Raw genomic sequence first — 16741 nt, forward strand, 5'->3', positions numbered from 1 at the left:
CAACCCAAACATCCATCAACAGATGAACAGATATACACAATGCTGTATGTACATACAATGGAATATTATTCAATCTTAAAAAAGGAATGCAATTCTGATTCATGCTACAACATGGATGAACTTTAAAAACATTATGCTAAATGAAATAACTCAGACACAAAAGGAAAAGATTGTATGATTCCACTTATATGAAGTACCTAAAGTAGTCAAATTCACAGAGACAGAAGATAGAACAGAGGTTACCAGAGGGCAGAGAGAGGGGGAAATTGAGAATTATTGTTTAATGGGTACAATTTCTGTTTGGAATAATGAAAAAATTCTGGAAATGGATAGTGGTGATGGCTGTACTTAATGCCACTGAATTGTATACTTAAAAATGGTTAAAAGAGTAAATTTTATGTTATGTACATTTTATCACAATCAAAATAAAGCAGTTATACCTCCAGATCCCCCATTCCTAGCAGCTAGATGGATGACCCCCCCCTCCACTCCAGCAGAAAATTGGAGGTAATTCACTGAAGGAAGTCAAACAGGCTCTCTGGATGGAAGGTACAAAGCACAGTTGAAGGCAGAGCCACCATACTGAAACGGGAATTTCATGAATACTTACATTCTACATATTAAGCCTTCAGTTCTCCTCTCCCCCTCACTTCCCAGGGTGCTGGTACCAGACTGATTCCCTCCAGCAGGGAGACCGGAGGAGTCACTCCATGGAGAATCAGAGCAGTTCACGAGATAAGACCTTAAAATACCAACATGAGGGCTTCCCCAACTGAACAGCCGAGACAGATCACCCATCAGTGAAACCCCCAGTTGATAAGCCCACCTGTATGTACAGAGTCATATGTCCACTACTAGATAGGGCAAGACAGTCAAAGATCACCTGAAGGTAGAGGAAAGCTACTAAGAGAACAAAACAAACCAGAACAGGTAACTTGGGGGAAGCAACAATTATACAAGAAGAAAGTAACATTGGAAATGAAGTGTATCATTAATATCCTTAGACAGATAAGATACTGCATCCATGGTATAAGGCCAAAGTGTTATACAAAAAAAGAGACTGCAAAAACAAAACAAAAGCAACCTCTTGCTCCAAATAAAGCCCTAGATTTTCCCATTTGCTATTCAAATTAAACTTTTCTGAGTTTGATTTTCTCATGTGTAAAATTAGTTTTTATATGGATTCAAATAGATTGTGAATACAAAAGTGCTTAGACACCACAAGAGTTGTTTATTAATAATAACAACAACAACAACTTACAATCCAAAAGTTGGGAATCCTCAACATTGATTTATTCGATCATGTGAGTGTAGCAGGGAGCGGGACACGACAAGCAAAGCACTGCGTGAAACCAGAGACCTTTCCTTGAACTCACTGTCCAGTCCCTCCTCCCGCCCCTACTTGTTCCAGGTGGTGATTTATTCTTTAGCCTTTGGGGCCAAACTTTTCGGAATTCGGATTCCGGCTGTGGCACTTCTAGTTGTGTAACCTCAGACAATATCCTCTGCTTTTCTTAATCTCAGTTTCCCTACCAAGGAATAGTAAACCCCCTCTTGCGAAACTGGTGTCACAAACAAACGAGAGATAAATAGAAAGAAAGTCCTTTGCTTTGCTCAGTAAGTAATTGCAGCTCCCCAACTCCAGCGCCTTCCTGGGCGCGCGGGTCACCTGCACAAGCCCACTGGGAGCGGCTGGGGGCGGGGAGGATCCACAGTCACCATGGCAACCGGAGACTCCTCGCCTTCTCCAGCAGCCTGCGGCGGAGCAGAGAAGGCCAGCCGGCCGCGCGCCGCGAAGAAGACCCCCGCGGCATGAGGGGGGAGGAGGCGGTGACCGCGGTGGCGTTGCCCGAGGCGGGCCGCGACGGCGAGCAGCCTCTGCCGCCCGCAGGCCTGTGATGCGGGGCGCGCGGGGAGACCGGAGGCCGCGGCCTCCAGGAGTCCCGGAAGCAGTGTGAGTTCTCTTTCAGCCTCGGACCCCGCGGGAGGTACGTGGGCGAGGAGAAGCGGTGAAAGGTGAACTGGGGGAAACCGCACTAAGACTGGCTGAAGCCGCAAAGGTTTTGGAGGGAGGGGGCGGAGCTGCTGTTTTGGCAAAGGCAGGGGTGATGGTTTTGTGGCCGAAGGCATCTGGTCCATTTCCCCAAGCTCTCCTTCATAAAACGCTACCTGAGTCTTGGTATCCTCCAACTTAATTGGTAGTGGCATTGGCCTGGAAGGTATTGAAAAAAATTGTTTGTGTGTATATATACATACATATGATATTAAAAATATTAAATTATAAACTATATCTTAATTATAAAAATGTGTAAAATATATATATTTAAGTTTTAAATATATTTAAAAATATGTTTAAATTATAAAAATGTGTAAAATGTAATATATAAATTTAAATTTTACACATAATAAAACTATGAAGTTTATATTTTAAATACATAAATTTTATACACACACGGAAATATGCAGATCATTTTTGTCAATTCCTTCATTTTACAGACCAGGAAACTGAGGTCTGCTCTAGAGGAAAGGAAGTGACTTGCCTACCGTCACTCAGTGCTGGAGAAATCCTTCAAACACTTAAACCCCCATCTCTTGGATTATCAGTTCATAAATTATGATTACCTGATCCTTTTAGAATCTCACAATTATGGGCCACGTTTTAACACACTGCTGTTGTCTCCTCCCTGCCCTGCCAAACACACAAACAACATTCAAATAAGTAAAAGCAGTTCTGGTTCACAGTCACAGCCAACATGGTTGAGTCCACGCTAGGTCCAAGTGCTCTTCCATACTGTTCCATAAATTTACAGTTGTTTCACAGCCCTTTGTGCCCCACATGTCTTCAGTAGTTGGTAAGGAATGATGAAGATGAAAATAATAGGCCAAAGAGGAAGGCAAGCGTTCCCAGCCCTTTTGCAGCACCTCCCTGATTGCCTCTCTAGAGCACCGTGGCTCCCTCTGCGCCAGGACAACAGAATAGCGAGGGTTGTTCTGAAGCCGCTCAGCTTCCGTTCCTCGAGCGACCACGCACCGTCCTCTTGGGAGACGGAGACCCCCCGAGGAGCCACAGAACTGCTGCCACCTGGTAAAAGGACCTCTTCCCTCAGCATCAGCCACAATGTGCCTGATTATGGTACCTCATTCCTGTTATTGTCAACAGCACGCAGAGACCTTATCTAGAGCAGCTAAATTCACTATATATAAGTATTCAGTATACTTAAGTAATTCCTTACTCCGACTTAAAATTCTATCTATCTGGGAATTTTCCTGTTAAAGATGCTATAATTTAAAGTTTCTGTATTCCCTGTGACTGTAGGAGTAAAAGGTGGAATTAGCCATTCACTCACCAACTTGACAGCTATGGAGTCCTTTTTGCATGTCAGGCATTGGGCTGGTTGCTGGGAAATGAGTAATGAATTAAGGCAGGTGTCCAGACTTTCAGGAGCTCACAAAGTCAGGGTGGGGGGCATATAAAGAGTTCCTGCCTCAGCCTTCCTGAGTTCCTGACCTCAGCTGAAGTAGAGACAGAATATTTACACCTGCACAAAGTACCCATTCAATTTTCAAAACTGTTTTTTTGAAAGGTCTTCAATCTCTATTTTTTGGAAGGGTCCCCAGTCTCTGTACAGCTTCTACTCCCTAATCACACATCTGCTCCCAAATATACACAGATAAAATGTGGTGCTTTCCCACTGAAGCATGTTTGAATTATATAGTGGTGGCTCTTTGAGCACCCACCAAATCTTTCATAGACTCCGTGTTACCTTTCTTTTTTTCTTTTTTCAGTGTTACCTTTAAAATAATTTGTAGTGCCTCCACCACACTGGCTGAACTATCCCAGTATTCTCCATTTTATTAAATCACTGAATCCAGTACAATCAGGTTAGTGTATGTGGTGGGACTAAAACCTCCCTTGATCTGAAAATTATACTTCTATTAGGTGGATCTAAAATTACATGAGCTGTTTAGACAGACACATTATATTATTAACACACATAACAAACGCAGTCTATGACATCCTTAGTTTCTCTTTCCCCCCCGTCCAACTGAAAACATTTGACCCAGGCCTTTTCTGTCCTATGCTTATGCAATTCCTTTGTTTGGTCCTAAATACAGGTCGTTATATGTATCCCCAACAATACCGTCCTATGAATTTTAGCACTTCATTCTAGGTGTAGAAGGCCCCTTGAGTCCTGAGTTTGCCATTCAGCACATAAACCATTCACCAGGTTTGTGCCATTCTCACATTTGGTGAGTTTGCTGAAAGTTCCTATATTCAAATTAACAAATTAAATGGTGATCCCAACAGTTCCAAGTAGAGTCTCTAGAAGCCCCTGATCTGTCAGTCAGCATCTTTGGCATGGGCACTCTCTGCCAAAGAGAAATGCACTTTATCAAGTGCCTTGCTAAATGCACATACTACACTGTGGCTACCTCATCTCCCTAATCTGTCTAGTTTAGTAACTTGATTTGAGAGAGTTAGGTAGGCATGCTTTTAATTTTTATGATTTCTGGAAGTTACTTTTTTGTTAATAAAATAGGAATAATTATACCTTCCCATAGGTTGATTGTCAGGAAGAGAGATAATATATGTAAGATGCCTAGGGCATGGTAGCATTCGATAAATTGTAGCAATTGTTATTAGCCAGCTTGTTTTCTTTCTTTCTTTCTTTCTGTCTTTCTTGGAGCAGGGAATATTTGCCTATGCTAGCTCTTTACTACTCTCTCATTTTTCATAGTTCCTCAAAACCTTTGGTGATTTCCTCTGTAAATTCTCATAACAGAAGGGCTGAAATTTGTCAAGAGACTTGAACTTAGAGCAAGTGATCTCTTCCTCTCTTCTGAACTATTACAGCCTTTTTTTCTTTCTTAGCCACATTTCTTAAACCCCCTTTTTCTGCCTGAAGATCATGATTTAACCAAAAAAGTGTAAACCAAAGTTAATTCTGACCCTCATTCATCTCTTATTCATGTGACTCCTAATTTAGGGGAAACAAGATGCAGAAAGTATCTAACTCTGCCTTGTTCATGTCTGAGGGTGTGTTTGGGTCTCATGACCAGGAATGAACCAGCCCCACAGCCATACGCAGCAGGTCTTTTGCCCTATTTGGGTTAGTCTGCACACAAGTCAAATTTATTTACTTGTGTTCCCTATCGGTTAGTCAGGAAAAGTTGACACCTGCCATATCTTTGTGTTGGTTAGTTAGGTTTTCCATGGCTCCTTGGATTGGGCTTTTGGGCACTAGGACTAGAAATACTGGTTCCCTGTTGTTCACAAGGCTGCATGCGCAGACATGCCTATAGAAGAATCTTTCACTAATTGAACAATGCTTAGTTCCACTTGAACACACATTTGTTGAGCATCCATTATTATGTCAAACTCTGTTCTAGGACTCTAATGAACTGAACAGACAACATCCCTGCTCTTATGGTATTTATGGGCTGGTAAGGGAGACATATGGTAAACTAATAGTTACACAAATAATTGTATATAAAGGAAATGAGGCTGCACACACATTGCAATAAATCAAATGAAAGAAAAGAGGAGAGTACTATGAGAAAAAGTAACCAGGGGCATTTCAAGATTGTGGAGCCAAGGAAGGTTTCTTTAAAGAACTGACATTTCAGCATAGACCTGAAATTCAGGTAGAAGTTACCCGGGGAAAAAAATTAGGAGAAAGGCAGTTCAGGCAGAGAAAATAGAATGTTCAAAGGCTTCCATGTGGGGATGGACAGAAGGGCCATGTGGCTGGAGCTCAGAGAGCAAGAGAGAGAAGCTGACAGGAGAGATTAGAGAGATGGAAGGGCTCAAATGATGCAGCGCTCCCTCGGGTGAGCAGAAGAAATGTAGCTAAAGTACTTAGAACAAATAATCCATCCTCAACTATAGCAGTGTTGTCTTGTGGGGGCAGGTTTAGAGGACAGGAAAAAGTCCTATGTCCATTAGTGGCTCACTACTACAATTCAGGTTTATTCTTTAAAAGATGATGAGGGACTTCCCTGGTGGTGCAGTGGTTGAGAGTCCACCTGCCTATGCAGGGGACACGGGTTCGATCCCTGGTCCGGGAAGGTCCCACATACCACGGAGCAACTAAGCCCGTGCGCCACAACTACTGAACCTGCGCTCTAGAGCCCATGAGCCACAACTACTGAGCCCGCGTGCCACAACTACTGAAGCCCACACGCCTAGAGCCTGTGCTCCACAACAAGAGAAGCCACCGCCATGGGAAGCCTGCGCACCACAATGAAGAGTAGCCCCCTCTCACCTGCACGCAGCAGCAAAGACCCAATGCAGCCAAACATAAACAAATAAATTTTTAAAAAGAAAAAAAAAAGGTCTGGGGTGGGGTCCAAGAATTTGCATTTCTACCAGGTTCCCGGGTGACGTTGAAGATGCTGGTCCAGGGACCCCACTTTGCAAATCACTGACCCAGAAGAATCTAAGTCATTTAAATTGGTCAAAGCAGCCAAGGATTTTATCCCACATACACATGGTATATGAGTTACATGGCCTGGGCATTGATAGCTTGCACTGATGGTTCATTTGAAAAAAGATGTGCTCTCAAGAATCCCTCATAGATGTTATTTTGAAACTGCTGGAGCCCCTCATTTTCATAGTTCCTTCTCTGATTGCTAGGTGCATTATTTCATGCTTTTCAAACCATCAGGTTTTTACTGCAACCCTCTTGGGTACCAGCAGTTGCTTGAAGATATAAAAGAACTGTAAGGCCCAACTCCTATACTCAGAGAAGTTGACATTTTCTGAGGAGGACTGTTGAACAACAGTCTGGTGGGACCCCAATTCACTAAGGATTCCTAAGAGAAGATGCTGCAGGCCCAGAGGTACATCTTTTCAGACTCCATGGTGTATTTTCCCACTTTTTTTTTTTTTTCGTATTTCTTCACTCTTCATTTGGTCCTCTTGATCTATTCACTGATCTCAATACCGGTGCCACATTGTCTTTGTTACTATAGCTTTATAATAAGTCTTTTTCTTTCTTTTTTAAAAAATGTTTTCCCACTTTATGTTTTAAAACCAGCATAGAAACACCTTTTAGGGCTTCTTGTGTCACCCATTCTCACGGAAAGAGAGACCAACAAAACGGCTCATTCTGTTCATATAGTGCCTTTATTTTTTACATATTTATTAGAGTATAATTGCTTTACAATGGCGTGTTAGTTTCTGCTTTATAACAAAGTGAATCAGTTATACATATACATATGATCATATAGTGTCTTGAAGGAAAGCTTAAAGTCTTAGAGTTTGAACTTTATGGATGCGAAATGACCTACTAAATTACTTCTCTGAACCACAATCTACATATACTACTTCCCTGGTGATTAAAAAAAACATTTAAGTTAATACTATTATATTTGGGGTCACCTTCATTGTTTTCAGAGATTACATAAAAGCTGATTTATACGCTAGTTGGATGTTGTATTATTCTTAATGGATACATTTGATTATGAGACTGTCTAAATGATTAGGAAAAATCATTCGGCTTATAAAAATTCATTTTTCTAAGCAGTGTTTTCAAATATTCTTCATATAAAATGGAGAATGCTTGGGGGGCATGGGGGGCTGCATTTTTAATAACATCCACCAGAGGTCGCACGGAGGTGCTATTTTAGCCTAGAAAAATCTTTCAAAGCTGAGGATTGATTCTGTAAGGTTAAGTCTTAAAGGGCTCTATTGATGAACAACAAAAACCTACTATATTTTTTCTTTTCATTTTCTTCTTCTCCTTCTTTTAATGGCTGGAATCCCCACGTCCTTGGCCAAAATAGGAAACTAGCACCCAAGGAGGGTGCCACATTCTTCCAGCCTAGCCCAGAGGGCTGGCAGCTCGGGTCAGCCACTGGACCTTCTAGAAGGAGGTTTTCAGTGACACACTCTTTTAAATATCAGAAGAAAGCTATGGCCTCTCTTGCTGGAAAACACACCTTGTCACATACACCCATAATTCTGCATAAAACTCTGAGGGGCTTGTATGACTTATATAGTAGCTATTCCCAGATGTTAGGAGGAAGTATGCTTGACCCATTCATTGTCTTCACTTCTTTACTTATCGTTTGCTCCTTCACCCATCCCAAATAGGCTTTTGCTTCCATGAGTGCAGGGAAATTGTTCTTTTCCGGATTGCAAATGACCTTTTTCTTGAAGGTCAAATGCAGTCTCCTGGTTTCAATCGTACCGTCTATTGAGGGGCATTTGTTCTGAAGTTAAGCAACTTAAAAGATAGCATGTTTTACTTCCGATGGAGCTAATGATGACAATAATGGAAGTACCCCAGAGCAGTGGTCTTAAGTTATTTCTGTCCTTTTTCTTCTCCTTTGGTTGAATGAAATTGGTAAAAGGTCAAAAGTTTCTCCTCTTTGGGTTGAACAATATCGACCAAATGTCAAAAGATCCAGAAGTTAGGTTTTAAGGATGTTTAACAGTGAACATTCCATTTATTTTAGAATATTGTTATTTGGGTAGCAAGAAGGGACTCAGGAAAAAGCCGTTCAGTGAGGGACCCTCAGGTGATTGAGCTATCCCACCTGTTCTTCGTGTATGACAACAGTTAATAAGAGCTGTGAAGACCTTGCAATGGCCAACATGTCCCAGGTGATTGTTACTGTGCACCCCATACTTGGGTCTGGGGAATGGCATCAGTGACAACAAGAAAAATGGACTGCCAGGCCTCTAAGCCTTCCCTTCTCTGGGTTTTTGAGTCCTTCCAGGCTCCTGACGTAGAGCTGTATGGGTTCAGTGAGAAGGGGAGGGGTAGGTGGGTGAAGGGAGTCTCTCTGATGATGATGGAGGTAATCATTAATAATTTTATTTATTTATTTATTATATTGGCCATCATTCACAGTGTGTCTCCTGGACATGAAAGTTTTTACAAATTACCTCTTTCAATCTTTGCAACAACGCCGTGCTCTTATTGAAACTGCAGAATGCGTTTTGGGACTTAGTAGAGCATAGAGCTTGGTAGAGCTTCTGTCTCCGTGCAGAAAGAATTCAGTGAGAGACAGAGTGACGGGTAAGGAAAGAGTTTGTTAGTATAGGACACTTGTGAGATTTACAAGTGGGTGGGCAAGAGGGGTGGCATGCCAAGAACTTAGTGGGCTGCAGTTTTATAATCAAAGGAAAAGTGGGGAGGGCAGACATCAAGCTTCCATCGTCAGTTCCTCCTCCACACTGGGCAGGAGTTTTCTTGTCCCCACATGGTCAAACAGGGAGTATCGTGCAGCAACGGAAATAAGCGAAAAGGCAGTTACATAGACTAAAATATGGTAAATCATCTCAGGTTTCAGTTTAATGTCACCTTTTCCTTGTATTTTTGTCTTTAGTGTGCACAGAGAAGCATGTCCTAGGAATCATTAACTTACTGACCTCACTGGACAGGACGTGGGTCTCATTCCACCACTGTTTTATTGTTTTGGGACACGTCTAATGCTTCTGTTGCATGGTTTTGGTGCTAAGCAAGCCCACTTGGTTTTGTTGTTAAGCAAGCCTGCTTTCTTGCGTGATCATTAACTTAGAGGGGTCTCCCATACATATTTTTTACTTATGATCCCTTCGTGGGATTAACTATTTAATCACCTACTCTGTCCCTGTCATTATTATTCCCATTTTGCAGCCCTGAAAGCTGAGGCTTGGGGGAGGTCACCCAGTGGAATAACTGTTACTTGAACGTAGGTTCATCAGAAGCTGATGTCTTTGCTCTTAGCCATTGGGATATACTTTAAAATATAAGATTATGTTTTCTTAGAGGAAAAAAGATTTGAAACTGTACTGGTAGCAAATAGTATTCTCTTCAGTAACAACAAAGTTGTCACGATCTTCTCCAGGTTTAAGTTCAAACTTGAGGTAGAAGAGGTTTCAGAGGCTTTACACATTCCTGCCCCAAGCACAGGGGCCTGGATCTACAGGGTCTCATCATCCTGAAATGATGAAAGGAAAAAATGCAATTTTCTGATCAGATCTGCTGCCAGGTGTAAATGGAATTGGGGCCATCTATGGAGCCTTCTGGATAAGTAAGAATTTAGCTAACATCACAATTCATATATTCTTAGTGGTTCCCTGAAGAGTTCCCCCTCCTTACAACTTTTTTAAAAAGAAGAGGTAGGTTTATGAGACATGCATTATGGGACTATTGCATTCATTTTGCCATTTAGTTTAAAGCTATTTCTACATTTTGAAAATTTTCTATAGAGGACCATGTGGAAATACATTAATGTACTACTTTAATGTTTTCAAATTGCAAAGGCGTTTGTATTTTTCAGGCTAAAACCTGCAGAGTTTATAGTAGTCATGAAAAATTTGATTAATGAAGCTCACTAGTGCTCTCTTATACATTTCCTTTCCCAGTGAATTTCAAGAGTGTACTCTCAGATGCATTCATTTGTGTCTATATGTGCCTGAATGCATGCACACTTAACGTTGAGTCTGGTTTGTTTATTATGTTTAGTACAAATTTAAGAAATGTGAAATATTTCCCAGCAAGTGTCGATATTTTTGCTATTCATTAATTCATTCAACAAAAATGTTTTTGTACCTACAATATACAAGGAACTTACTAGACACCAAAGACATGTCAAGATAATTCCCCCAAAAAAGATAATTACGGAGCTTAGAAGTCACCAAACATAAATTTTAATTACTTAAAATTTTCTTCCTCTGACCATGTTTATACAAAGGAAGCATAGACAATATGTTTCTAAACTGGCTTTTCAAGCTCCCATGTTCCTTATTCATAGTCCTGAGACAGCTGGGGAAACAAAAATATTTTCAAAGGGCTACCTTCTGATAGACCAGGTCAGATCCCATTGGCTAAAATTTTCAGCGTAAAGACTTGGTTTTGTAACTTTAAAATTCAGGATAAAGACACACCTAAAAAGGTGTTTGAGTAGAAGAGGTTTGGGGGCATGAGAAGAGGAGAGAGAAGAAGAATCTCTAAGATTCCGAGCTTCAAGAAAGGATTTGATTCCTTTCTCTTAGCGTCTCTCTTATGCCTGCTGCCCTTTTCCTTTTCAGGTTAAGCTGCCAACATTGAGGTCTCTCTGGCCCCATTCTGCACACCCTTCCTCCTTTGTCTTCTTTCCTCCTCCTGGAAAGCATTTGCCCAGAGCTGAGAGAGTTGAATTTCCCTTTAAAGAAGCCTCTGCTTCAAAGGATATTCACGCTTCTTTTTGGTCCTCTTTTCCTCCAGTTGAATATATCACTTTCCGTAATGTCTTCATCCAAATATCCTGTCAAGTCAAAGTCATGCTACTTTTCCCAGCACCCTCTATCCCCAAGTACAGTAAACACTTACGTATAACAACATTTTGCTTTGAGGGTTTTTTTCCCATGCATTTCTAGGCATATGCATTTACATTTCAGGTATTTTCTCTATTAAGCCATAAATGTGATTGCATCTGAAAGAGCCAACTGGATTAGACTAGTACAATTCTTCTATTTAATTTGATGTGGGTTTTCTACCTCTGGATTTTTAACCATTTTCCATTTACCAGACCTTCCCACAATGCGGAACAAAGCTAAATCTATTTACTTGGTTTCTCACAGGGTGTCACGGGGGGTATTGAATAAGTGTTCGTGGACTCCTACATCTGAGAGTTTGTTACCCTCTTCTATCTCTAGACGGGGCAGGAAAGGAAACTGGCTTGATCAGTAAGGGAAGATTTGGGTTAGATATAAGGAAAAGCTTGAACTTTGTAAGGTCTTGGCAGAAGGAGTTTTGGAGTCTTCCTTGAAGGTCTTTGAAGAAGAGAGAGGAAACAAATCTTGACAGATAGCTCCAGCCACTCCGTTCAGGAGCCGGGAAGGAGGGGAAAGGACTGACATTCAGCCGGGTGAGTCAGCTCGGTGACTGTGCCTCTGGAAACAGAATCTGAGTCCATGCTTGAACAGGAAAATCATCATCCCTGTTAAAAAAAAAAAGCTACTATTTATTGAGTACAAAGCATTTCATTTCATCCAAATCCTATAATAATCCTTCAAGGTAGATATTATTGTCATCCCCATGAGGGAACTGAGACATCGTGGATTAAATAACTTGCCCAAAGTCATAGAATTGGTAGGTGGTAGAGCAGAGACTGAAACCCAGATCTCCTCTGAACTCAAAGGCTGTGCCCCTACCCATTGCATGGTACAGACTCCTTTAGGGAGGGATCATGTCAGTGTGTATGCCAGTGGGCAGACTTGGATCTGTGGAGAATATTGGGCATTGACATTTGCAGCTTCAGAAATGGGCAAAACAACTTATGGCATTTACCTGAATTCACTTCTTTGTTTGACTTGGGTTACAGTTTTCTACACAGTAGATTTTCACTAAATGCTTGTTAACTGATTCCCAGAATCTAAACATGTGATTTTAGGATATGGAGAAAAGCCCAGTGCAAATCATTACTAAACCAATACTTATTGATGGTATCAGGACTTAGGACTATAATTTGCCTTGCACAGTGCATAGACATCACGTTACAAATATTTGTTATGCTGTTTTCCAGTGAGTTTACTGTTTCTTGCAAGGGGGAGATTAAACAACATCTAGTTTAGAAGATTGTTGGATCTATTGGATGAATTACTCTGGTAACTTTGGGTTATGTTATCTTTGGAAATATTTGTGCTTCTAGGAGTTAAAGCAGAATCAGATAAGATTGCCTGATGAAGTCCATATATTAATGATTATTTATTCCTGATTTCTCTGCATCTTGCTATTTGTATTTCTTAATTGACTTTTCATCTATTTCTTTAAGGGCAGGTTAAATTAATAACACTGTAGAGGTTAAATTGCATAGGGAATAATTCAATGAATGAGCTAGAATTACAGATTAAACAAAGGCTAAAGACCTTGGGTGGTTTAATCAATCAAACCAAATAAACCTCCACCCAAATGGCTAAAGAAAATAGTCACCAAGTAAATACTTTACGAACATTTTGTGCTGAGAAGAGAAGAAGCTAATAATCATTATCTTGCTTTTGAAAATATTGGCAGTGGCCCTGGAAGGGATTTGGAGCATTAAAAATCTCCCGTGTGAGGCTTGAAGCCAGGATTGCCGAGCAGAAACAGTTTACTGCGACAAGCCAAGTACTATTCGAGGCACGGAGGGCTGCGAAGTAAGACCTGGATACCCTTGACTTCCACCCCAAGCATGGAGGATACTGAGTGGTTTATAAACCAGTGGTATATGCTTTATTTACAGCTCTCAGTCAAAGCCAACCTTCTTTTGACTTGCTTCTCTCAGGTTACTTGTAGTTTAGCTACATTGCCTCATTGTGGAACTGAAATAGTAATAGTTTAAGTAACCAATTTACCCCACGGATACAATAGAAGTTCACACTCTTGAGTTATACTCCTGACTCTTTCCTTTCCTTTTTATCCCAGAAGACCTTCCAGCACACAGGCTCAGTGGGGAGGAATCTTGCACTGTCCTTTCTTCTAGACAGATGATCTGCATTTACTAGTGGAAATGAGGAAAGGGAGATGAAGGAATTCAGGAAGAATAAGGCAACTGCTTTGCTAGGTTCCATTAATTTTACCCTATTTTAGGTAGGAGGCCACCAGGCTGGCCCCAGTAGACTGTTCCTCACAGACATTATGTTTGGGGAAAGCTATTACTCATTCCTCACTGTCCCAGCCGATGTCTGCCAGCGATATTTGTGGTAGGATGTGGAGAAGGCAGGGGTTCTGACACGGAAGCACAAGCAGTGTCCAGATAGTGTACGGACATACAACTGGGTCTATAAGTCCTGAAAACAGCTCTACAATTGGGAGGGAACCCTGGGCTGAGAGGAAAGAAGTGGGTAAGTGCCAAGCTTGGGTCCTCTTAACCAAGATATGAGTCATACTGGCAAATGCTATATAGCACTTCATATTCTAGATTCTTCATATATATTTATATATTAAATCTTTACAACAATCACATGAAACAAGTACAGTTCATTTCACAGATGAGGGAACTGAGGCACAGAAAGGTTTGAATAATTTACCCAAGTCACTCAGCTAGTGAGTAGAAGTCACGAGGCACCACCAACTCTGTGAGCCAACGGTACACAGGAACTGGGCTGTCTGGTGAATCTGGAATGGCGTGAGGGCTCAGCCCAAGTGCCTCAAAAGAGGGGGGCCCCCAGGGAGGAAGCCTCCAGAATATGGATTCAGTAGGAGGAAAATACAGCCACTAAAGACTGGGACACAAGGTGAAAAAATAAACAAACAAAAAACTTGTCACTTAAGGGGATTCGTGTAGCAAAAAGGAACCAGTAATAGAGACCTGGGTTTAATAATAATAAAGTAGTAGCCACCATTTATCATGTGCCAGGCATGGCAGTCTTTTGTAGTTATGTAATCCACAGGGTCACATGAGATGAGAGTTTCAATCTTCATTTTTCACGTGAGAAAACTGAGGCTTGGAGACATTACATTACGCAAGATACTATGTCTAGGGGGTAGTGAGGCCAGAACTACAGACCTGTTTCCATCTGACTCCAAGACTATGCTTCAACCTTTGGGCCATCATGGCAGAGAATTCGCTCATCAGAAAACAAGGGTGGAATAGTAGTGGTTAAACAGGCACAAATGCCAGGGCCATGGGAATTCAGGGTTAGGAACCTGGGAGTCAACTACATGCAAAATCCACAGCGATGTGACCTGAAGTAATGGTTGTTCCACCCAAGTCTGGGACACTTGCCCAGTGGGGGCTGTTTATTTCAGCTTTCCACCCAATTTGTCAGGTCCCAACTCTAGTGGGCAAATCCATCATTCCAAGAAAACTCACAAAGCAATTTATTTTAGAGATGATTGTCTAAATGCCGTAATATAAGACTGGTTTGAAGAACAAATTACCTTCATTTGAAGACACAGAAGTGCAACAGATTACCCGATTTATCAATTGGGGGCATATAATAAAAAATACATGTTTGATTTTGACCATAATTACATTACTTTCACCCATACGGTTTAGGAGAAACTTACTCACAGCTCCTGCTCATTGATACTCATCCACACTACCTTCCTAGCGGCCCTCAGCCCTCTATCTCCAGCCTGCATCAAGCCCTTACAGCGGTCATGTTACAGCATGTAACTGACGTTGTATGTTTTAGCTTCATCTCTGTAAGTTACCAGCTGCATTTTGCCGTATAAACTGCTACTGTCTGCTATACAGATCGCGACTGATGAATCCGTAAGAATTAGCTGATAACTGAGAATTCGATGTTTCCCATCAATTAGGAAAGTTAGATGCAAGACAGCAATATCACAGATGAACAAAACCCACAGATAACTCTCAAAAGTTGGTCAGTATTAATTCAAACACTGTCAGAAACCCAGTGAAGGCAGGACCCATGTCTCTTTCACTCACCACTGTTTGTCTGGCCCTCAGCACGGTACCTGGCACGGTAGCTGCTCAATCGCTATCAGTCACAAGAATGACCGCGCGAACGGTGAAACAGGAAATACATACATGTTGAATGCCTCCTGTATGTTCGGAACCTTCTTGCTGCTACCCCACACGTCTCCCCCTCCACAAAAGTATATGGTTTTCCCTCTTTGAAATGCTAAATGAAACAATGTAAACGATAGAAGGAAAAGCAAGGGAACCCATTGACTTTAGTGTGTGAGTCATGAAAAGTTGTGCATATCTTATATACACACTGATGCTTTCAAAGAGAGGTTTTCCTTGGAATACAATATTTCCAGAAACCTCTCCTATAAAGTGTACTTTAGGTAGATAATTTGGGCAATCCTCACTGTCATCTTTTTCCTATTCACTTGTGCTTTTTTTCCTTTTTCTCATGAACAACACGATCATTGTAGTTGTAACTCCTCCAACATTTAATACACGTCACTTAAAATTTAAATTTAGAATCATGATCATCTAATTGTAGTTCTAAATTCTAAAACAGTTTTTGGTTAGAGACCATGAAGCATCTCCTGCTTTCATTATGCTAACAAGATTGAGTCATTTACTTTGATCATTTTCTTCTTATTCTGTGGCATGTAACAACAACAAAATAATAATAATAAAGCTGTCCAGCCCAGCACTTCTCAGGCTTTAATGTGACTACAAATCACATAAGTATCTTATCAAAAAGCAGTTTCTGATACCGTCGATCTGGGCTGGGATTTGAGATTTTGCATTTCTAACCAGCTCCCTGGTGATGCTGACGCTGCACGTTCAGACACTATACTCTGAGTAATGAGGGTCTAGAAGAACGAGGTTTCTCCAGTTACTTGAATCACATGGGTATGGCTTTTATATTCTGCTCTACGAAATGAAGCACTGTTAAGAAAATTAAATCAATTTTAGATGAAAACGGGGTTGGAATTAAAGAGCATTTCCCCGAAGTAAAAACTTACTTGTTTGTTCACTTATTTCTTTAGGATAAGATGAACAATTTTTCCATTGAGAAGAAACCACTTTCTCCTGAGGTCTGAAAAAACAGAAGAAACCCACGCTTGTTTCACGGTTTAGATGTGTTTAAAAATATTTATATTAGCCTGTAATTCCTATTATTGGTATTAGTTCCTATCTATAAATTAATCTAAAGCAATGAAAGACTATTGGTAAAGTTTGCTAAGCACCTGAAAACAATGGAGGAAAATATACTTATTTTTAGTTGTCACAGGTAGGATACACTGGGCTTCTATTTCAGCTTATTTTATTAAGTATGTCAAATATGATAAAACAAAGGCATGTTTATTGAGTCTACTTCAAGGAAAACATTAGAGATGTTAACCTTTCACTGTAA

At 40.9% G+C, this 16741-nt stretch overlaps 1 protein-coding gene across 1 annotated transcript; it reads left to right on the plus strand.

Moving 5' to 3' along the window:
• Positions 1-542: 542 nt before the first annotated feature.
• C7H11orf97 (chromosome 7 C11orf97 homolog) lies at positions 543-15945 on the plus strand. The gene is given in 5 exon segments (XM_089915876.1): positions 543-549; positions 1619-1988; positions 2943-3133; positions 12990-13019; positions 13022-15945. Coding segments are annotated over 5 exon segments (873 nt in total). The 3' UTR covers positions 13297-15945.
• The last annotated feature ends 796 nt before the right edge of the window (positions 15946-16741 follow it).

Source organism: Delphinapterus leucas, chromosome 7, assembly GCF_059928025.1.
Source record: "Delphinapterus leucas isolate spDelLeu-1000000601 "Yukka" chromosome 7, BTC_Dleu_Yukka2, whole genome shotgun sequence".
Taxonomy (NCBI): domain Eukaryota; kingdom Metazoa; phylum Chordata; class Mammalia; order Artiodactyla; family Monodontidae; genus Delphinapterus; species Delphinapterus leucas.